This window comes from Amborella trichopoda, chromosome 7 (genome assembly GCF_054954075.1).
Source record: "Amborella trichopoda isolate Santa Cruz 75 chromosome 7, AtrichopodaSantaCruz75HAP2 v2.0, whole genome shotgun sequence".
Taxonomy (NCBI): domain Eukaryota; kingdom Viridiplantae; phylum Streptophyta; class Magnoliopsida; order Amborellales; family Amborellaceae; genus Amborella; species Amborella trichopoda.
In genome coordinates, this window is record NC_142342.1 from 2,161,455 (window position 1) to 2,184,633 (window position 23,179).

Genomic DNA, 23,179 nt, shown 5'->3' on the forward strand with positions numbered 1-23,179 from the left:
GTAGTTGTGCTTAAACTTTCTTTTGTTACTCTGTAAGAATTGGCCATTGTAAATTTGTCCTATCAAGAGATGTATATATGTTTTGACTGTCACATCTCAAGAATATCAGTATTGTAAATTCTTAGGGCGTGACATATATACAATCCCAAAACAATATTATTCAGAACAAAAATCAATGGTCCATAGTATACAATCCCAAAACAATATTCTATCAAGTAAAAAAGCTAGAGTATATAAAAATCCGCTTTATTCAATTCATCTTAATAAAAGAAATCTATTCAAAGAATTTTATTCAACGACATTCATTCAAATCATGTTATTCAATCACAAATAGTTTTTTGAATTGGGGGCACAATGAATTCCTAGTTGTTGTCCATCCAGAACTGGGATTGGAGCCGGTTCACCACCTTCTTGTCAACTTGGAAAGCCTTAGCCAAGACATCATTGGAGATGGCTGGTTTCGATCCGAAAACCGCGTTGGCAATAGTGATCACACCCGGATTCTGGCTGCTCAAGGCCGCTATAGCCACTGCATTCTTAGAGCCAACATTTTGCTGGAAATGAATGAGGCCTTCAGGGAAAACAAACACGTCTCCCTTTTGAAGTGTCTTGGTGATCAAGCGGTTGTCAGGGTTACTAGTCACAAAACCGACGTAAAGGGAGCCTTCTAGTACAGTTAGTATCTCGGTGGCACGAGGGTGGGTGTGGGGAGGGTTTTGGCCGCCACGAGCATAGTCTATGCGGACCAACGAGATGCCGAGAGTGTTGAGGCCAGGTATTTGGGCCACATTCACGGGGGTTACCCTTGAGCCTAGTGGGTTGGCCGTGTTGCCGGGCTTGTTGAGCCCAGAGAAAAAGAAGTCATTTGCTTGTGCCAACTTTGGATCCTTGCACACCTTGCCATTAACAAACACTGCATGAAATAGAAACATAAGTCACATTACACTATCAGGTGAGGTAAAATATATGCATTGTTTTATGACACTACATTTGAAAACAAATAAAATAAAATATAAGAATTTAGAAATTTTAGTACTTTCCAAAAAGAAAATGTAAAATTTGCAGACTAATCCTATAGGTTAAACTATATGATGTTCGGTAATAACTAACAAATGCATAAAAAATAGTACCAAAAGAAAAAGGAGTAAGACAGTAATTAGATGGCTTTCTTTTATCAATGAAAAAATTGAAATAAAATAAATCAATAAAGTAAAAACACTAGTATAAGAGTTACCTTTGCTTGCATTATCTGCAACACAAAAATCTTGGAGGGGACTAGGATCAGATGCCAAGGCAAGAGAAGCCACCAAGGCAAAGAAGGAGAGGACAAGGAAAAAAGACTTCATATTTCCTCTCAAAAACAATATATGAATGATAAGGTAAAGTTTAGGGTGATAAAAGAGGATGATGGTTTAGAGTTATGTGATGTGTTTCATATTTATAAGGCATTGGAATGTGTGTAAAGAATCAATTTAGAAGAGCCATGGTAGAGTAGGATTGAATGAGTCTTTAATCTCATCTCCCTTTGAGGGCTAATTCAATACACGCAAGCTTGTGCAAGACCACGTAAAACTCAATACATTATTTGTTTTCTTCAAACTAGATAAACAATTCTCTCTCTCTCTAAATATTATCCTCTCCCACGGCTGAATTTGTAAGTTGTAAGTCCCCAATTCAGACTTGGTATAATAAAGGCAACTAAGGATTACATTTGACTTTCCTCGCTCGATCGTGGCTGAGCGGCATGCCTTTTTTCCTACTTTGTTTCTCTCATTTGTCTCTTCCTTTCTTAATGCTCATTTCCTATATATACACCCTAGGTATACTTTTAAATTAAAACATACAAATAGGGCCTACATATTATGATCCTGCTGGAGTATAACACTATATAACTAATCCGTCGGGCAAAATACCTTTTTAATTTAATTTTTTGGGATGTTAATTTTTTTTAGGCATGTTGACAAACCTATTTAAATGTTCCTTTTCTTTTAAGTTGGTTAATAGGTTCTAGAGATTACATCCCTAAGTTTTAGGTTCTAAAAAAAAAAAGCCATATGAGCTTTTTGCCCATGGGAGCAAATTCACAATATGCCCATGTGGAAGCAGCAAATCGTTAGCATTAAAAAATATATAAAAATATTTGGGACAAAACTTCGTCAATGGATAAGATGGTGTTTGGATTAAGTAATAGAAATAAATGGATTCAAACGCGTTATTTGAAATGGCCCAATGGCCTGCCCTTCCCCCGAAGACCTCTTCAATAACTAACCATTAAAAATCCAATAATCTAAGACCCAACTTGAAGACCAAACACCCAGAGTCCCATTATAAATATGTACTCCTCTTGATCTAAATCTTCACATCTACAACTACTTCTTCTTAATTCAATTTCAAAGTTGTTTTAGATGGAAAAAATGAAGCTGTTTTTGGTCGTCTTCCTTTCTCTCACTGCCTCCCTCACCTATGCATCTGATCCGAGTCCCCTGCAAGACTTCTGTGTGGCTGACAATGCAAGCCAATGTGAGTGCCTTTACGAATTTACGATAAGGAAATAGTTTATATAATGAGGCTAACGTAATTGTAGTGGTAAGGTTGTAATAGCCAACACCGTTTATTTTTAGTTGAATGGTGTAGATTTGTTAATTGTCTAATAAGACGTACAAAATCTATACTATTTTAATTAAAATAGATGGTGTAGAAATATGTAGTCTTACTTACGCAAGTACGGTTGCCGCCTTACATATATAGCTCCGAAGAAGAATGACTTTCATATACTGAGACCCCTACCTTTGTATACAATTGTCACAAATACCTTATGTTATGGATCGCAAAATTTTGTCAAATTTCAAATAAGATGTACGGTCGACCCTTTGCCGGCAAATTTCACTTCTAAGGCTAGGGATGCTTTTGACCTTTTTTATCATAGATAAACGTTTTAAACATCCCTAATACTTTTTCCTTTCTGCAAGCACAGGTTTAGATCTAAGTATAATTCCATTATCGCTTTCATCGTTGAGTTGTGTCATATTAGTTTCCAAAAGCCATACCACCTTCTTTCATATTGGGGTTTACGGTTTCGTAGTTTTGAAATACGAGTTTTTCTAAGGTAATGTCCACTGATTTTTTCTGTTCATGCAGTGTTTGTGAATGGCAAGGTGTGCAAGGATCCAAAGTTGGCACAAGCAAATGACTTCTTCTTTGCTGGGCTCGACAAGCCCGGCAACACGGCCAACGCACTAGACTCGAGGGTTACCCAAGTTAACGTAGCACAGATAGCAGGCCTCAACACTCTTGGCATCTCCATGGTCCGCATAGACTACGCTCCTGGTGGTCAGAACCCTCCCCACACCCACCCTCGTGCCACCGAGATCTTAACGGTACTTGAAGGCTCCCTTTACGTCGGTTTTGTGACAAGTAATCCCGACAACCGCTTGATCACCAAGACACTTCAAAAGGGAGACGTGTTTGTTTTCCCTGAAGGCCTCATTCATTTCCAGCAAAATGTGGGGTATAATAATGCGGTGGCCATTGCGGCCTTGAGCAGCCAGAATCCAGGGGTGATCACTATTGCTAATGCAGTTTTCGGATCGAAGCCAGCGATCAACAGTAATGTACTGGCTAAGGCATTCCAAGTTGATAACAAGGTGGTGAATCAACTCCAGTCTCAGTTCTGGATGGATAACAACTAGGGATTTATTGTGGTCCTGAAGCTTTGATATTCTTTCATCTGTGTCGAATGTTGTTTGAGGTGTACCATGCATCTCTTGTTTGCTTGTTTTGTGATATATTTGGTTTCTTTGTTATTCATTTGTGTGGAAAATTAATGTCTTCCTAATATTTTAATTTGAAGCTTTCATGATTTATTGAGCTATATAAGAGCCTTTTCCCTTCAATTCCTTTCTCATATACTCTTATTCTTGTTTCAATGTTGTGTCACAAATTTATATTTGCCAAATCCCAAAAGTAGCTGTAGAATTTAAACTAGAAAAATTATAGAAGTCTAACTATCCATTACGGGTGGGAATCAGGTTAGATCAACCTGTTGACCTAGTGGATCCACTTTTTTTTTATTTTTTTGGGTGAATAAGTGGGATATCGGCTCCTACCCATTTGATTAAGAAACAAAAAAGATATTATATGAACATATCTTAAACAATCTTTGGCATGGGGACACTAGCAACATCAGATAAAATGAAAGGCGTAATAAAATATGGGAGACAAGAATACGACACCATTGCATCATTCATAGAAATCCCTACTTTGGCTAGGAGTCTGCAGTCATCGATCTCCCTATAAGTATGTTGAATGTTCCATTGTTGATCTGTAAAAAATGCAAGCTTGGATTTACATTTCTTCAAAATTATGCGCAATCTCTAAGAAGCCATGTGACAATGATTCATAGAATCAACAAGAAACTTGGAGTCATTCTCAATAAAACACTCTTCTCATTCTAATGAACTATGTTAAGGCCATTTGATTGACCCAAATTTTTAACTAACACTCTTCTCATTCTAATGAACAATCACAAAAAGACAAATTTGCAAACACAACCTAGAAAGTGTTTTTTTTTAACCTAGTTAACACAGGTCGTCCATTTTGGTGAGATGGTTAAATCTAGGCCTCAGATGGATATTTTTTCTTTCCAAATACTTTCTAGGTTGTGTTTTCAATTTTTCCTTTTTTTGTGATTGTTCATTAAAATGAAAAGAGTGTTTATTCCAAAATTTGGATCAAACAATTGGTCATAAAATGGTTTTTTTAAGGTTGTTGCATCATATTACTATACAATGGTTGCATCAAATTATTGCACCTATATATATATATATATATATATATATATATATATATATATAAAAGATGGTAGGATGGGGTTTCTACCAGTCATCCGACTCATATGTACAAATGCGGTCTCCCTTTAAACTTGATTTTAAAGATGGATTTTTTATCTAATTGTTTTATAGATTCATCATCTAAGCCAAGATGATCATGATATGAAAAGAAATCTAAAATTTTAAAAATAAAAATATAATTGTTTTGGTATTGGTTTTGGCAACCGTTCATATGTTGTTCATAGGCAGAATACTTTACTGAACATCCATCTTTAGGATGGACATTATACTCTCCCTCTCCTCGCTTGCTCACTGTTCCCTATTTTAGAAGATGTGCTACATTTAGATGAGGATAATATGGTAATTTAGGAGATTACTATCTCTCCTTCCCCTTAAGATTTATGCATACTCTATCTCTTCCCTTTATTACCCTAAAATATACGTACTTTCTGTCTCTCTCCCCACACTTACTTTTGTCTTTCAGAAAACTGAGCCCATTCTCTCTCTCTCTCTTCTCTTAGAGTTGCGAATTTGTCCTACAACCTATATACAATTAGGGACCTTACTTATTTTTGCGACGTGTGTCCACCCCTTAATTCTTGCTTAATAATGTAGTATAGACATATCTCAGCAGACAGTATACTTTACTGAACGTCTATCTTTAGGATGGATATTTGCGAGTCAGCAGGCTCTTGCGCCTGTTTACTCTTGCAATAATTTCATACACACACATATTGGGTAAGTCACTGATGAAGTCGATCCCCTACCCATGTTCATTAACATAAAAACTAAAATGCATCGAGTGGAAAAGAATATCCTTTGATGAGGAATATTTATGACATCAATGGAAAGAGATAAAATCGGGTAGTCTTGTTGGCGCACCTGAAGCTATAGCTCCATTTTTGGCCAATAAATCAGCCACTTGATTGGCCTCACGATAGATGTTTCTAAAGTTCCACCAGTAATCTTGAAGCAGCCAAATATAAATGTGATATTTCCATGGAACTATCACAAAATTTTGCATCGAATCAACCACAAGTTTGCAGTCACTCTCAATCTCAATGCTTCCCCTCTCCAAAGCCCAAAATTCAGCTGTATTATTTCTTTTGTTGAATTGGAGCATTGTGTGGTTCGCAAGAAGGCATGGGGGGTCTGATAAGGTTCCAGCATGTGAGCTTTAACTTCCTCTTCATTAGAAATTGAATTCTAATGTCCATCTTTAACAACAATAACGCTGTCATTTCTCCTTGTCACATATGTAGATCGAACGGAAGAATTTGGTATTGGCATCACCATTGTTTTACTTAATATTCCATCCAGAATTTAAGCTGATTAGGATGTTCCTTTTCTTTGGCCTCCTGCATAAGAAGATTGCTCGGATTATTAGCAAGATTCCCATGTATAACAGATAATTCATCACACACTTCATTCAAATTAATCTTACAGGTAATATTGCCAAATAGATCTTTATTCAAATTTTTAAGATCCACCCTTAATCTTTTCAATTTGGACAAATCCTCCAAGTTTTTTCAATTAGGTGACTGAAGGAGATATCACTCTTCCATGCGGAGACAAATCTAAAAGCTTAAAAAGAAATGAAGTCCCCAAGCAATAACCATGACCCTGAAATGGAGTCCCCAAGTAAAAACCAGTGCCCCTGTAATTTTTAGAGTAATTTATGTATAGAACCAAAATTTTAGGTGAAATATACTCTACTTATATGGGAACATTACAAAGAAGATCAGCCTACCCACTTTTTTTTTTTTTTTCAAAATTGCTTTTTAGTCGACCAGAATTTTGATTTTTTTTTTTTTCTTTCGTTCATAGGGAAGCGTCTTAAAGCTTGGGGCACTGCCCTACTAATGTAAAAAAATAAAAAGTTTACCCAGGGCAATTTTTAAAAAAATATAAAAAAAAAGGGTTGACCAAACTTTACATTTTGTATTTCACTTAAAATTTTAAGGTCCGAATGTAAATTACTCCAGTTTTTTAAGTACCTGATCTGCCGCCAAAGTGTTTTCCCTTGCTTTGGTATGATGAAGCTACAAATACCTTCGACATGGACTTTGTATTAGAATTAATTAGATGGCACTCCATTAATGGTTCGCTCATCAACACAAAGTATAGACACTTGGATTTTGATCGGGTTCCAAAGGAGAAGATTTCTTTTTTGGGAAAGTATATAATGAGACGATTAATCTTGACAATTAGTTGTAAAATTGGGTGGCTGCATTTTTTTCATTGACCACGCTCAAAGTTTAAAAGAAATTTTTTCGAATTTCGTGATACACCCAAGCTATCGTATTTCACATTGAATGGTTGTAAGTAATTGTGACCTCCCAATACCAAAAGTAAATGGTCTCATTGTATACAATCCCATCGATTTTTCCTCTTAAATGAGATAACTACAAATTTATCATAAAAACCTGAGTTTACAACACTACACGTTCATTCGGGTTTCTATAAGAAATAGTTACCAGATATTATTTTCTATTACAATCAGGGTTAGAAAGAGTGGCTCGGGCCAGATGCTTGGCCTAGGCGCGAGTCCAAGTAACTTGGCCTCAATTGGGCTGAGTATCGGACAAGGCCAAAAAGTGTTCAAAAAATTAAAAATAATAATAAATTAAAAATAAAAAAATATCTTTAAAATAAAATTAAACAAAACACATCCAAATAAAATTAAAAAAAATAGTATACAATACCAAATATATAAGCTTCCTCGTTTGCCATCTCTTTCACAAGGGCTGCATGACACGATTTTGTTCGTGAAAATCCTCATGCATTTTGACTATTATTTTAAATGCGCCCATGTGTTAAACAACTACAATGGTTCCGTAAAGAATATGCTTGTAGTTTTCAAAAAATGGAGAGAAAGTCATTAACTACTATTTATGATGTGACCCCACCCCCATTTGTCTCTATACAACATTCGGAGTAGGGTTAGAAAAGAAGTTCATTTCCATGGCTCTTCTTCACAAAAAAACTGATGATGCCGTGGTGACTCTCATAATTATAAATACAACATGGTATTTTATAAAACTTTTGTCAATGTCTTATATATGTTATAATATTTTAAATTTTTATTTTTTTCATATAAAAAAACAAAGAAGAGTCTATTTATCTTTGATATAAAAAAGTCACAATCAACTATTGGTTCTTTTAGACTTAAAATTGGAAGACTAAGCGTGTATTACTAGACGGGCGTTAAGTTCAAATGAACGCTCCTTGAACTTTATGAGCTACTCAAAGATTGATTTGACATTTGGTAACTAAGGTTCACTTTGATCTCCCCTTATAGAGTGCACATGATTCTCATATGCTGTCTTTTCATTATTTATTTTCCAAAATACCTTCATTCAAACCTTCAAGTTATGAATTTCTTATTATTATTTAAGTGACATACTGGTTTGGAACTTAAAATTCCAGAGCGACTTTTTGAAAACTAAGTAGTCCTGAACTTTGATATTATGAACTGGTCTCCTACTCAAAAACCAACATGTGTCTTTAGTTTGAAACTTCAAACTCTGGACTAAGAACAATTGTAAATGAATAAGTGGTTTGGAACATCAAGTTCAAACTCATTTAGTTTTCAAAAAAATTAGTTCCAAACTTCAGGTTCTGAATAAATATGTCACTCAGGAAAGAAAAAGACACCAGTTCAAAATAAGTTCCAAACTGGGGATAGTTTGGAAACAATGAGCGTAAAACATAAAAAATGAGAGATATTTAAAATAGGGTGTAGTTTGTATAGAGCCTAGGCTCTAAACAATCAAATTAGAGCCTACCTTCAAATAGTATCGAAAAATGTGGTTTCAATATTTGAAATCTTTGTGATAGCCTTAAAATATATTTTTATATTTATTTATAGAGTTTAAAGCTTCAAAAATAGTATAGATGGACAGATCTGTGAAAACTTGAAAATCTTGAAAATTGACGGTCCAAAAATGTGTTACAAAATACACTATTTTTAAAACTTGAAATATACTTTTTTCTCATGTCCATGCTTCTTGATGTCGAGATGATCAATTTGAAGATATTTGAGCATCAAAACAACCTCTTCTAGTGAAATTTTTGAGATAGGCTCAAATTTGATGGTTTAGAGCCTCTGCTTTATGTAAACTTTTCCCTTTAAAATATCATAAAATGTATAGCATGTTTACGAAATTTCCCTCCTTTATAATCTTTATAAAGTACTCAGGGATGGCAACCTATTGTAGATAATTAATGTTATCTAGTTTCTAATAATTTATAATTTTATTGATTTCATTGAAATTTTCCCTAGCTATCCTGTTTGGAACATCCATTATTGCACAATTACAATTAAATTGCCCTCTTTTGTGTGGCAATGCCTACGTGCTCCACGACTCAATTTTGTGCATGTTTCTTTAGAAGGCATCATGCATTTTGTGCATTACCTTACGTGTGGCATGTTTTAAATGACAACTGATACTGTTCTTCTAAAAGACATGAATACGAATGGCCTCTAAGCCTGGTAAGTCAGGATGAGAAATGAAATCTTTCTTCGTGAAACATTTTATCATTTACTAGAAATTGAATAGAAAGTCATGGTTGTGATCTAGTGGTTGGATGATGTGATCCCATTTAAACAGGGATTTTCGGAGATTTTTTTTTTTTTTTTAAGATGTCAAGCTTAACTGTTAACATATCCAATACCACTATATGTTTTGTGGCAAAAAAAAAAAACCAAAAGGTTAAATCTTCCTTTCCTAAAAGGTAAAAAATGGACATTTTTGTTTTATTCACATATATGGTTATTATCACATGAAAAATTTAAATGCCTAGAATTTTTTGTTTTTCTTTAAAGTTAATTTGTATTAACTGGCCACTCCTCACTGATTTACTAAAAAAAATGCATATATATACGTATGCGTTTTGTACTCCATTTTTAGACAAATCCTTTTTCTTTTCTTTTTTTCATTCAACAGTCCTTTGGCGCACATCCTCTTTAGGTCAATTTTTTTGCCTATTTCTTCGAGCAAAACCGAATTAATATTTGATATTTTGGTTTGCCAGTAAACTATTATGTTTGCCTAACTATGTAAAGCACTGGCCAATTTGCTTTTTATTTTTTAAAAAAGCCGAGAGATATATGATTTTTGAAAGACAAAATAAATAAATAAAGAGTAATGATCCTATAAGACTCTCCCTCACCTATGAGTGTAGGACCTCAAAGGATCACCATTAAATTTGGCACGGATCGTATGGGACTTGACTTTTTAAAGATCCGTGTCAAATTTAATGGTGATCCTTTGGAGCCCTACACATATGGGTGGGAGAGGATCCTATAGGATATTTTCTCATAAATACATAACTAATAAATCATAAAAAAGTACAAAGCATTTTATTTTTTACAAGTGAATAAATTTAAAAATGATTAAACCCCATTGGTCAAATAAATAAATATGGTTAAACCCCACCAGTATGTTTTTAAGTGCTAACAATATAATTTTTAAATAAACCATATATTAAGTATGGAAATTGCAAAGAAAAATACATTGTTTAAACAAGCAATTTCTTCTTCTTCCTTTTTTTTTTCTAATTAAAATGTAATTTCGTTTTGTTCTAAAGAACTTGCAATGGAACAACTTTCGGGTACAACCTAATTTGATTGCAAATTCGGTGCGTATTCAGCGGTGTTCTGTATGTAAAGAGGATATATCGGCAAACCAAAACATCAGCTTTAAATTTGGTTTTCTAAAAAAAAAAGTGGAACCCGAAAACAAACTCAAAGAAATAGAACTCTAAAAACTCATTGAGTGAAAAAATGTGATTCATTCGTATTCAACTTAAAAAATGGAGTTAAAAATAAGGTGTATATATGGGTATTAGTTTATATGTGTGTGAGGGTAGGGCGGTCATTTATACTTACCTTAAGAAAGGCAGTTTTAGTTCATAATGTATTTAATCAACTAATAAATCAAGACTAAAATTCTTAATTCATTTGGGGAAACTAATGAAAAAAAATAAAACTTAGGCAATCTTTTAAACTCTCTTTGAACATTTTTCTAGACAAATGATAAAATATAATAATGTTTGGTTTTCTTAAAAAAAAATGAGCAGGCTGAACCCAAAACAGTCTAGGACCAAGGTCACAAATAATGGGCCAATGGGCTGGCTAGGGCTTAAATTTAGGACATGTTAAATTGAAAGATAGACCTTTGTGATCTTTTTTCGAGGAATACTTTTTTTTTTTTTTTGGTAAAAGATCACTTAGAGGTGGTCTTTATTATAATAAGATAAATTTCAAAATAAAATCGACGTAACAATAAAACAAAGATCTTAACAACTTGATGTCATTAAAACAACTATGCACTATGCTTGAGAATAAAAGATAAGATTGCAATAAACAAAAAAGAAGAGTGCCCGAGATTACCTCAACTAGGCTTATTATACCCCACACCGAGTCACCACCATCTGATAGCGAGAGATCAACGGTCTAGCTTCAATCTCGAACCAGGAAAGCAAATTTTGGCTAAACTTTTGATCACAAACTCAAACCCTAGGTGAATTCTCTTAACAACCTAGTTTGAGTAAGATGGATTCTCTTTTTGCTAAACCCTAAAACCCTCAGAAACTCAAACCCTAGGTAAATTCTCTTAGCAATCTAGTTTGAGATAGAGAGAAAGATGGGAATTAAATACAAAAGATAAAGTGTAGAGATTTTTGGATAGAGACAATCCCTTTTTACAGGCTTTCAATTCGATTAGGGTTTCTTAGGGTTTTCCTTAACTTGCCTCTTCTTGTGAGATTAAACATAGACCGTCGATCAAGGGTGACTTAGGGGGTGAGAGATCTGAGTCATCCATTTCATAGATGGGTCTTCAACATTATGGAATGTACATGAACCATTATCCCCCTTTCCTAAACCATTTTCCCATCAATATATTTAAATAAAATAAATATCATGCATTCTATAAAATTGCACGATCCATGTCACATATTTCATAAGGATATGTTAAATAAATACTACCAAATATAAACAAGATAAGATCCATATCAATTCAAATTGACCATATCTCTTTAAAACAAATTTGCTACAAAATAGATAAAGCCATGATCAATATATCCCTTCCAAAAATTTGCCCACATACTACAAATAAAACTAATATTATCTTAAAAGCAAACAAGAGAATTTATCTTAAAAACAAACAAGAGAATCCAAAGAGGGTGGGGTGTGCCACCCTTTTGTGGCACATGTGGGCCCCCACCCACATGCCACATGGGTGGCCCACGTGCACTATGGGCCCACATGGAATATTATAAAAAAATTATTTTTTAAATTGAATAAAACAATTTAAAATATATATTTGAATTTTTATAACTTTATAAGAACAATAATTATATTTTTATAAGTCCAAAATTCACAAATAAAATATTGAGAGATTCATAAAAATTCAAATAATAAAACTAAAATCATTTCAATAATAAAAGGAACACAATTAAATTAATATGATGGGAAAATGATCCATATGGTTTTAGGAATTCAATATGTAATAACGGGGTACTCTACTTTCAACTGTGGACTACAGACTACATTGGCTTTATCGAATCGACTCAGTTGTGAATTGACCCAGTATATTTCAGTCTGTGGATTACAGGTCCTCCCCTAGAGACGAGTCAAGATCACCACGACTTGATGCGACCACAGCTCTCTGACGCATAGGGGTATCTCTCGCACATGCATTCACTTCACCCAAAGGTGGATATTTGATTTTTCCGAACGATTTATCAATATGCATGCCTTGTGATGGAACATGGATGAACTTTTGGCCCCATCTCAGTAGGCCGCTATCACACACAAGGGTCACACATTCCCTCGGCTCACTCATCCGGGCATGTTCTTCGACCTCGTCAAGGGCTAACCCATAAATTCTCATCGGTTTGTTCTTCATGCTTAGGTAACATGGGTTTTTTCCAACCGACTAGCCTAGATCGTTAAACACATATCGGTATCAGCAAACCATCATTTGCTTAGTATGATCTACGATGGACCATTCTCCCACTGAGTTCATGTTCAACTATATCATTTCATTTTACAAGCACTCATAAGGCCTTTAAAGGTCACATAAACCCAACATAAATAAATAGGACAAGGCCCGATTAAGTTGCCGGATATGCATTTATTTAAAATATTTGTTTAGAGGTGTGGTTTATATAAGGCATTAACTTTCAAACAACCAAAGTAAGGCGCACTTTCAAACCCTACTAAAGATGCAGTCTTAGTGCTGGAAACCTCTTTGATGACCTAAATATCTATTTTTGTCACTATTGATGACAATTTAAAGTTCTAAAAATGTTACAGATTTAGACATAAAATCTTTTTTATTTTCATATCCATACATATACAATATGCACCACTATTAGGATATAAATTCTTTTTTATTTTTACATCCGTACATCTCGAGAACGAGATGATCAATAAGAGGTTTTTGCAACAGCAAAATTATGTTTTTCAATGGTTTATCAAGGTACGTCTTACTTCTATATCATAAAGTTTGACTACTTATACAAGGAAAAAGTTTATATAGAGTCGAGCTCTAAATAATCAAATTAGAGCCCACCTCAAAAATTTCACTAAAATAGGTTGTTTTGATTCCCAAATATTCTCAAATTGATCATCTCGACATCAAGATTGATGGACATGAGGAAAAAAATGGATTTCAAATTTTAGAAATAATGCATCTTATAACACATTTTTAGACCGTCAATTATCAAGATTTTTAAGTTTTCATAGATCTAATTGATATACACTATTTTTTAAGCTTTAAATTTTAGGAAAAATATCTCATTATTCCCTATTTTTAACTTTCATATCTCATCAGATCCTAAAATTGAAAATCAGACCCAAGAATTAAAAATATTACTTGTAAGCAAAATGGCTCCTTTATTTCTATCTTCTAACCCCCTAAACCCTTTTGACCATGTATTATTGACCCCAACAACTTATGCTATCTCTCTCTCTTTGAAACTCCATCTCTCTCACATATCATCGTCTCTCTCTCTCTCTAAAACCCAAACTCCATCTCTCTCTCTCACATCATCGTCTCTCTCTCAAAACTCTATCTCTCTCCCTAAAACTCAAACTCCATCTCCCTCTCTCTAAAACTCCCTCTCTCTCTCAAACTCACTCTCTCTAAAATCCAAACTCCTTCTCTCTCTAAAACTCTATCTCGCTCTCACACATAAGAAGGTGTGCTCATGTTCAAGCTCAAGCTAAACCTCTTGGCTGGTAAACTCACCAAGAAGCGAAGAGAGAGAGAGAGATGGAGTTTTAGTGAGAGAGAGAGATGGAGTTTTAGTGAGAGAGAGAGATGGAGTTTGAATAGGGTGTCATTTTAGTATTTGTTTGAGTAAAAAATTATGGCCAAAAGGATCTAGGGGGTTGTAAGATAAAAAAGATATAGGCTTTTTGCTTACAACTAATATTTTCAATTCTCGGGTCTCATGAGATATGGAAGTTAAAAATAAGGGATAAGGAGATATTTTTCCTAAATTTTATAATTAAAGATGAAATTATATTTAAGGTTATCACCAAGATTTCTTGTATTGAAATTATATTTTTTAATACTATTTGAAGATGTGCTTTATTGTGATTGTTTAGAGCCTCGGCTCTATACAAACCGCACCCCTTATATAAACCTCTTCTACTGTATAAGGTTTCTATGTATTTCACGATTGTAAACATGTGCTAAGGGGAGAGAGATATAGGGGTAGTATTTCACGATTGTAAACATGGGCTAAGGAGAGAGAGATATAGGGGTAGCAATGGACAGAGCCAACCGGAGATGTGAAAATAAAAAAGATTGTATATGTATGGACGTGAAAATAAAAAAGATTTTGTCTTAATTTACAACATTTTTTTAACTTTAAATTGTCATCAATAGTGACAAAAATAGATTTTTAGGTCATCAAAGAGGTTTCCAGCACTACGACTGCATCTTTGGTAGGGTTTGAAAGTGTGCCTTACCTTAGTTGTTTGAAAGTTATACCTTATATAAACCACACCTATAAAAAATATTTGAAATAAATGCATATCTGGCAACTTAATAGGGCCTTGTCCTATTTATTTATGTTGGGTTTATGTGGCTTTTAAAGGCTTTATGAGTGCTTGTAAAATAAAATGATATAGTAAAATATGAACTCAGTAGGAGTGTGGTTCATCGTAGACCATACTAAGCAAATGACGTTTTGCTGATACCGATCCGTGTTTAACAATCTAAGCTAGTCGGTTGGAAAAAACCCATGTTACTTGGGCATGAACAACAAACCGATGAGGGTTTATGAGTTAGCCCTTGATGAAGTTGGAGAACATACCCGTATGAGTGAGCCGAGGGACTGTGTAACCCTTATGTGTGATGGTGGCCTACTGCCACCCAACCCATTGCCGACAATAGTTTCTTAGGCTGCCGCCCATAGTATACAATCCCAAAACAATATTATATCAAGTAAAAACGCTAGAGTATATATTTGAGGAAAAATTCCGCTTTATTTAATTCATCTTAATCAAAGAAATATATTCAAAGAATCTTATTCAAAGACAATCATTCAAATCATGTTATTCAATCACAAATAGTTTTGAATTGGGGGCACAATGAATTCCTAGTTGTTGTCCATCCAGAACTGGGATTGGAGCCGGTTCACCACCTTCTTGTCAACTTGGAAAGCCTTAGCCAAGACATCATTGGAGATGGCTGGTTTTGATCCGAAAACGGCGTTGGCAATAGTGATCACACCCGGATTCTGGCTGCTCAAGGCCGCTATAGCCACTGCATTCTTAGAGCCAACATTTTGCTGGAAATGAATGAGGCCTTCAGGGAAAACAAACACGTCTCCCTTTTGAATTGTCTTGGTGATCAAGCGGTTGTCAGGGTTACTAGTCACAAAACCGACGTAAAGGGAGCCTTCTAGGACAGTTAGTATCTCGGTGGCACGAGGGTGGGTGTGGGGAGGGTTTTGGCCGCCACGAGCATAGTCTATGCGGACCAACGAGATGCCGAGAGTGTTGAGGCCAGGTATTTGGGCCACATTCACGGGGGTTACCCTTGAGCCCAGTGGGTTGGCCGTGTTGCCGGGCTTGTTGAGCCCGCAGAAAAAGAAGTCATTTGCTTGTGCCAACTTTGGATCCTTGCACACCTTGCCATTAACGAACACTGCATGAAATAGAAACATACGTCACATTACACTATCAGGTGAGGTAAAATATATGCATTGTTTTATGACACTACACTTGAAAACAAATAAAATAAAATAAAAGAATTTAGAAATTTTAGTACTTTCCAAAAAGAAAGTGTAAAATTTGCAGACTAATCCTATAGGTGAAACTATATGATGTTCGGTAATAACTAACAAATACATTAAAAAAAAAAAGTACCAAAAGAAAAAGGAGTAAGATAGTAATTAGATGGCTTTCTTTTATCAATGAAAAAATTGAAATAAAATAAATCAATAAAGTAAAAACACTAGTATAAGAGTTACCTTTGCTTGCATTATCTGCAACACAAAAATCTTGGAGGGGACTAGGATCAGATGCCAAGGCAAAAGAAGCCACCAAGGCAAAGAAGGAGAGGACAAGGAAAAAAGACTTCATATTTCCTCTCAAAAACAATATATGAATGATAAGATAAAGTTTAGGGTGATAAAAGAGGATGATGGTTTAGAGTTATGTGATGTGTTTCATAGTTATAAGGCATTGGAATGTGTGTAAAGAATCAAATTAGAAGAGCCATGGTAGAGTAGAATTGAATGAGTCTTTAATCTCATCTCCCTTTGAAGGCTAATTCAATACTCGCAAGGTTGTGCAAGACCACGTAAAACTCAATACATTATTTGTTTTCTTCAAACTAGATAAACAATTCTCTCTCTCTCTCTCTCTCTCTCTCTCTCTCTCTCTCTCTCAATATTATCCTCTCCCACGGCTGAATTTGTAAGTTGTAAGTCCTCAATTCAGACTTGGTATAATAAAGGCAACTAAGGATTAAATTTGACTAAACCAAGTCTTTCTCTTTCCTCGCTCGATCGTGGCTGAGCGGCATGCCTTTTTTTCTACTTTGTTTCTCTCATTTGTCTCTTCTTTTCTTATACACCCTAGGAATACTTTTAAATTAAAACAAACAAATAGGGCCTATATATTATGATCCTGCTTGAGTATAACACTATATAACTAATCCCTCGGGCAAAATACCTTTTTAATTTAAATTTTTGGGATGTTAATTTCTTTTAGGCATGTTGACAAACCTATTTAAATGTTCCTTTTCTTTGAAGTTGGTTAATAGGTTCTAGAAATTACATCCCTAAGTTTTAGCTTCTAAAAAAAAAAAAGAAAAATACAATAGGAGCTTTTTGCCCATGGGAGAAAATTCACAATATGCTCATGTGGGAGCAGCAAATCGTTAGCATTAAAAAATATATAAAAATATTTGGGATAAAACTTTTCAATGGATAAGATAGTGTTTTGATTAAGTAATAGAAGTAAATGGATTCAAACGCGTTATTTGAAATGGCCCAATGGCCTGCCCTTTCCCCAAAGACCTCTTCAATAACTAACCGTTAAAAATCCAATAATCTAAGACCCAACTTGAAGACCAAACACCCAGAGTCCCATTATAAATATGAACTCCTCTTGATCTAAATCTTCACATCTACAACTACTTCTTAATTCAATTTCAAAGTTGTTTTAGATAGAGAAAATGAAGCTGTTTTTGATCATCTTCCTTTCTCTCACTGCCTCCCTCACCTATGCATCTGATCCGAGTCCCCTGCAAGACTTCTGTGTGGCTGACAATGCAAGCCAATGTGAGTGCCTTTACAAATTTACGATAAGGAAAAAGTTTATATGAGGAGGCTAACATAATTGTAGTAATAAGGTTGCAATAGCCAACACCGTTTATTTTTAGTTGAATGGTATAGATTTGTTAATGTCTAATAAGACATGCAAAATCTATACTATTTTAACTAAAATAGATGGTGTAGAAATATGTAATCTTATTTACGCAAGTATGGTTGCCGCCTTACATATATAGCTCCGAAGAAGAATGACTTTTATGTACTGAGACCCCTAATTTCATTATCGCTTTCATCGTTGAGTTGTCATATTAGTTTCCAAAAGCCATACCACCTTCTTTCATATTGGGCTTTACGGTTTCGTAGTTTTGAAATATGAGTTTTTCTAAGGTAATTTCCACTGATTTTTTCTGTTCATGCAGTGTTTGTGAATGGCAAGGTGTGCAAGGATCCAAAGTTGGCACAAGCAAATGACTTCTTCTTTGCTGGGCTCGACAAACCCGGCAACACGGCCAACGCACTAGGCTCGAGGGTTACCCAAGTTAACGTAGCACAGATAGCAGGCCTCAACACTCTTGGCATCTCCATGGTCCGCATAGACTACGCTCCTGGTGGTCAGAACCCTCCCCACACCCACCCTCGTGCCACCGAGATCTTAACGATACTTGAAGGCTCCCTTTACGTCGGTTTTGTGACAAGTAATCCCGACAACCGCTTGATCACCAAGACACTTCAAAAGGGAGACGTGTTTGTTTTCCCTGAAGGCCTCATTCATTTCCAGCAAAATGTGGGGTATAAGAATGCGGTGGCCATTGCAGCCTTGAGCAGCCAGAATCCAGGGGTGATCACTATTGCTAATGCGGTTTTCGGATCGAAGCCGGCGATCAACAGTAATGTACTGGCTAAGGCATTCCAAGTTGATAACAAGGTGGTGAATCAACTCCAGTCTCAGTTCTGGATGGATAACAACTAGGGATTTATTGTGGCCCTGAAGCTTTGATATTCTTTCATCTGTGTCGAATTTTTTTTGAGGTGTACCATGCATCTCTTATTTGCTTGTTTGTGATATCTTTGGTTTCTTTGTTATTCATTTGTTTGGAAAATTAATGTCTTCCTAATATTTTAATTTGAAGCTTTCATGATTTATTCAGCTACATAAGAGCCTTTTGCCTTCAATTCCTTTCTCATATACTCTTATTCTTGTTTCAATGTTGTCACAAATTTGAATTTGCCAAATCCCAAAAGTAGCTGTAGAATTCAAACGAGAAAAATTAGAGAAGTCTAACTATCCATTACGGGCGGGAATCAGGTTAGATCAACCTGTTGACGTGGTGGATCCACGTTTTTTTATTTTTTTGGGTGAATTAGTGGGATATCGGCTCCTACCCATTTGATTAAGAAACCAAATAGATATTATATGAACATATCTTATACAATCTTTGGCAAGGGGACACTAGCAACATTAGATAAAATGAAAGGCGTAATAAAATATGGGGGACAAGAATACCACACCATTGCATCATTCATAGAAACCGCTACTTTGGCTAGGAGTCTGCAGTCATCGATCTCCCTATAAGTATGTTGAATGTTCCATTGTTGATCCGTAAAAGATGCAAGCTTGGATTTACAATTCTCCAAAATTATGCGCAATCTCTAAGAAGCCTTGCGACAATGATTCATAGAATCAACAAGAAGCTTGGAGTCACTCTCAATAAGCACTCTTCTCATTTTAATGAACTATGTTAAGGTCATTTGATTGACCCAAATTTTTAACTAAACACTCTTCTAATTCTAATGAACAATCCCAAAAAGACAAATTTACAAACACAACCTAGAAAGTGTTTTTTTTTAACCTAGTTAACACAGGTCGTCCATTTTGGTGAGATGGTTAAATCTAGGCCTCATATGGATATTTTTTCTTTCCAAATACTTTCTAGATTGTGCTTTTAATGTTTTCTGTTTTTATGATTTGTTCATTCGAAAGAAAAAAGTGTATATTCCAAAATTTGGATCAAACAAATGGTCATAAGATTGTTTTTTTAAAGTTGTTGCATCATATTACTATACAACGGTTGCATGAAATCATTGCCTATATATATATATAAGATGGTAGGATGGGATTTCTATGAGTCATCCGACTCATATGTACAAATGCAGTCTCCTTCTAAACTTGATTTTAAAGATGGATTTTTTATCTAATTGTTTTATAGATTCATCATCTAAGCCAAGATGATCATGATATGAAAAGAAAACTAGAATTTTAAAAATAAATACATAATTTTTTTGGTATTTGTTTTGGTAACCGTTCATATGTTGTTTGTAGGCAGAATACTTTACTGAACACCCATCTTTAGGATGGACATTTGTGAGTCAACAGGCTGTATACTTTACCGAACGTCTATCTTTAGGATGGATATTTGCGAGTCAGCAGGCTCTTGCGCCTGTTTACTCCTGCAATAATTTCATACACACACATATTGGGTAAGTCCCTGATGAAGTCGATCCCCTACCCATGTTCATTCACATAAAAACTAAAATGAATCGAGTGGAAAAGAATATCCTTTGATGCGGAATATTTATGACATCAATGGAAAGAGATAAAATCTGGTAGTCTTGTTGGCGCACCTGAAGCTATAGCTCCATTTTTGGCCAATAAATCAGCGACTTGATTGGCCTCACGATAGATGTTTCTAAAGTTCCACCTGTAATCTTGAAGCAGCCAAATATAAATGTGATATTTCCATGGAACTATCACAAAATTTTGCATCGAATCAACCACAAGTTTGCAGTCACTCTCAATCTCAATGCTTCCCCTCTCCAAAGCCCAAAATTCAGCTGTATTATTTTCTTTTGTTGAATTGGAGCATTGTGTGGTTCGCAAGAAGGCATGGGGGGTCTGATAAGGTTCCAGCATGTGAGCTTTAACTTCCTCTTCATTAGAAATTGAATTCTAATGTCCATCTTTAACAACAATAACGCTGTCATTTCTCCTTGTCACATATGTAGATCGAACGGAAGAATTTGGTATTGGCATCACCATTGTTTTACTTAATATTCCATCCAGAATTTAAGCTGATTTGGATGTTCCTTTTCTTCGGCCTCCTGCATAAGAAGATTGCTCGGATTATTAGCAAGATTCCCATGTATAACAGATAATTCATCACACACTTCATTCAAATTAATCTTACAGGTAATATTGCCAAATAGATCTTTATTCAAATTTTTAAGATCCACCCTTAATCTTTTCAATTTGGACAAATTCTCCAAGTTTTTTCAATTAGGTGACTGAAGGAGATATCACTCTTCCATGCGGAGACAAATCTAAAAGCTTAAAAAGAAATGAAGTCCCCAAGCAATAACCATGACCCTGAAATGGAGTCCCCAAGTAAAAACCAGTGCCCCTGTAATTTTTAGAGTAATTTATGTATAGAACCAAAATTTTAGGTGAAATATACTCTACTTATATGGGAACATTACAAAGAAGATCAGCCTACCCACTTTTTTTTTTTTTCAAAATTGCCTTTTAGTCGACCAGAATTTTGATTTTTTTTTTTTTTCTTTCGTTAATAAGGAAGCGTCTTAAAGCTTGGGGCACTGCCCTACTAATGTAAAAAAATAAAAAGTTTACCCGGAGCAATTTTAAAAAAAAATATAAAAAAAAGGTTGACCGAACTTTGCATTTTGTATTTCACTTAAAATTTTAAGGTCCGAATGTAAATTACTCCAGTTTTTTAAGTACCTGATCTGCCGCCAAAGTGTTTTCCCTTGCTATGGTATGATGAAGCTACAAATACCTTCGACATGGACTTTGTATTAGAATTAATTAGATGGCACTCCATTAATGGTTCGCTCATCAACATAAAGTATAGACACTTGGATTTTGATCGGGTTCCAAAGGCGAAGATTTTTTTTTTTGGGAAAGTATATAATGAGACGATTAATCTTGACCATTAGTTGTGAAATTGGGTGGCTGCATTTTTTTCATTGACCACGCTCAAAGTTTAAAAGAATTTTTTTCGAATTTCGTGATACACCTAAGCTATCGTATTTCACATTGAATGGTTGTAAGTAATTGTGACCTCTCAATACCAAAAGTAAATGGTCTCATTGTATACAATCCCATCTATTTTTCCTCTTAAATGAGATAACTACAAATTTATCATAAAAACCTGAGTTTACAACACTACACGTTCATTCGGGTTTCTATAAGAAATAGTTACCAGATATTATTTTCTATTACAATCAGGGTTAGAAAGAGTGGCTCGGGCCAGATGCTTGTCCTAGGCGCGAGCCCAAGTAACTTGGCTTCAATTGGGCTGAGTCTCGGACAAGGCCAAAAAGTGTTCAAAAAATTAAAAATAATAATAAATTAAAAATAAAAAAATATCTTTAAAATAAAATTAAACAAAACACATCTAAATGAAGTTAAAAAAAATTGTATACAATACCAAATATATAAGCTTCCTCGTTTGCCATCTCTTTCACAAGGGCTGCATGACACGATTATGTTTGTGAAAATCCTCATGCATTTTGACTATTATTTTAAATGCGCCCATGTGTTAAACAACTACAATGGTTCCGTAAAGAATATGCTTGTAGTTTTCAAAAAATGGAGAGAAAGTCATTAACTACTATTTATGATGTGACCCCACCCCCATTTGTCTCTATACAACATTCGGAGTAGGGTTAGAAAAGAAGTTCATTTCCATGGCTCTTCTTCACAAAAAAACTGATGATGCCGTGGTGACTCTCATAATTATAAATACAACATGGTATTTTATAAAACTTTTGTCAATGTCCTATATATGTTATAATATCTTTAATTTTTATTTTTTTCATATAAAAAAACATACAAGAGTCTATTTATCTTTGATATAAAAAAGTCACAATCAACTATTGGTTCTTTTAGACTTAAAATTGGAAGACTAAGTGTGTATTACTAATCGGACGATAAGTTCAAATGAAAGTTTCTTGAGCTTTATGAGCTACTCAAAGATTGATTTGACATTTGGTAACTAAAGTTGACTTTGATCTCCCAATACTAGACGTAAATGGTTTTAGAGTGCACAATCATTTTCATATATGATTCTCTTGTGCTATCTTTTCATTAATTATTTTCCAAAATACCCTGATCCAAACCTTCAAGTTCTGAATTTCTTATTATTATTTAAGTGACATACTGGTTTGGAACTTAAAATTCCTTAGCGACTTTTTGAAAACTAAGTAGTTCTTAACTTTGATATCATGAACTGGTCTCCTACTCAAAAAACAGCATGTGTCTTTAGTTTGAAACTTCAAACTCTGGACTAAAAACAACTGTACATGAATAAGTGGTTTGGAACATCAAGTTCAAACTCATTTACTTTTCAAAAAAATTAGTTCCAAACTTCAGGTTCTGAATAGATATGTCACTCAGGAAAGAAAAAGACACCAGTTCAAAATAAGTTCCAAACTGGGGATAGTTTGGAAACAATGAGCGTAAAACATAAGAAATGAGAGATATTTAAAATAGGGTGCAGTTTGTATAGAGCCTAGGCTCTAAACAA

At 34.7% G+C, this 23,179-nt stretch overlaps 4 protein-coding genes across 4 annotated transcripts; 2 read left to right on the plus strand and 2 right to left on the minus strand.

Annotated features, from left to right (window-relative positions):
• Positions 1 to 232: 232 nt before the first annotated feature.
• Positions 233 to 1,409, minus strand: LOC148781171 (putative germin-like protein 2-1). Its single transcript, XM_088872093.1, has 2 exons — positions 1,235 to 1,409; positions 233 to 913 (listed from the first exon to the last, which is right to left on the minus strand). The coding sequence occupies exons 1-2, from the start codon at positions 1,344 to 1,346 to the stop codon at positions 363 to 365; spliced, it is 663 nt and encodes a 220-aa protein (XP_088728219.1). The 5' UTR covers positions 1,347 to 1,409; the 3' UTR covers positions 233 to 362.
• Positions 1,410 to 2,039: 630 nt separating this feature from the next.
• On the plus strand, positions 2,040 to 3,871 carry LOC18431141 (putative germin-like protein 2-1). The gene is made up of 2 exons (XM_020665336.2): positions 2,040 to 2,520; positions 3,139 to 3,871. Exons 1-2 carry the CDS (start codon positions 2,406 to 2,408, stop codon positions 3,687 to 3,689), a joined length of 666 nt encoding a protein of 221 aa, XP_020520995.2. The 5' UTR covers positions 2,040 to 2,405; the 3' UTR covers positions 3,690 to 3,871.
• Positions 3,872 to 15,319: 11,448 nt separating this feature from the next.
• LOC148781172 (putative germin-like protein 2-1) lies at positions 15,320 to 16,536 on the minus strand. Its single transcript, XM_088872094.1, has 2 exons — positions 16,329 to 16,536; positions 15,320 to 16,003 (listed from the first exon to the last, which is right to left on the minus strand). Exons 1-2 carry the CDS (start codon positions 16,438 to 16,440, stop codon positions 15,453 to 15,455), a joined length of 663 nt encoding a protein of 220 aa, XP_088728220.1. The 5' UTR covers positions 16,441 to 16,536; the 3' UTR covers positions 15,320 to 15,452.
• Positions 16,537 to 17,494: 958 nt separating this feature from the next.
• Positions 17,495 to 18,787, plus strand: LOC18446564 (putative germin-like protein 2-1). The gene is made up of 2 exons (XM_006856676.4): positions 17,495 to 17,645; positions 18,056 to 18,787. The coding sequence occupies exons 1-2, from the start codon at positions 17,540 to 17,542 to the stop codon at positions 18,604 to 18,606; spliced, it is 657 nt and encodes a 218-aa protein (XP_006856738.4). The 5' UTR covers positions 17,495 to 17,539; the 3' UTR covers positions 18,607 to 18,787.
• The last annotated feature ends 4,392 nt before the right edge of the window (positions 18,788 to 23,179 follow it).

Excerpts from the sequence above, each read along its gene's own strand:
- LOC148781171 (XM_088872093.1), bottom strand. The coding sequence starts at position 1,346 with ATGAAGTCTTTTTTCCTTGTCCTCTCCTTCTTTGCCTTGGTGGCTTCT. Across the intron at positions 914-1,234 it reads TGCAGATAATGCAAGCAAAG|TGTTTGTTAATGGCAAGGTG; the intron begins GTAACTCTTATA and ends TATTTCATGCAG.
- LOC18431141 (XM_020665336.2), top strand. The coding sequence starts at position 2,406 with ATGGAAAAAATGAAGCTGTTTTTGGTCGTCTTCCTTTCTCTCACTGCC. Across the intron at positions 2,521-3,138 it reads GGCTGACAATGCAAGCCAAT|TGTTTGTGAATGGCAAGGTG; the intron begins GTGAGTGCCTTT and ends CTGTTCATGCAG.
- LOC148781172 (XM_088872094.1), bottom strand. The coding sequence starts at position 16,440 with ATGAAGTCTTTTTTCCTTGTCCTCTCCTTCTTTGCCTTGGTGGCTTCT. Across the intron at positions 16,004-16,328 it reads TGCAGATAATGCAAGCAAAG|TGTTCGTTAATGGCAAGGTG; the intron begins GTAACTCTTATA and ends TATTTCATGCAG.
- LOC18446564 (XM_006856676.4), top strand. The coding sequence starts at position 17,540 with ATGAAGCTGTTTTTGATCATCTTCCTTTCTCTCACTGCCTCCCTCACC. Across the intron at positions 17,646-18,055 it reads GGCTGACAATGCAAGCCAAT|TGTTTGTGAATGGCAAGGTG; the intron begins GTGAGTGCCTTT and ends CTGTTCATGCAG.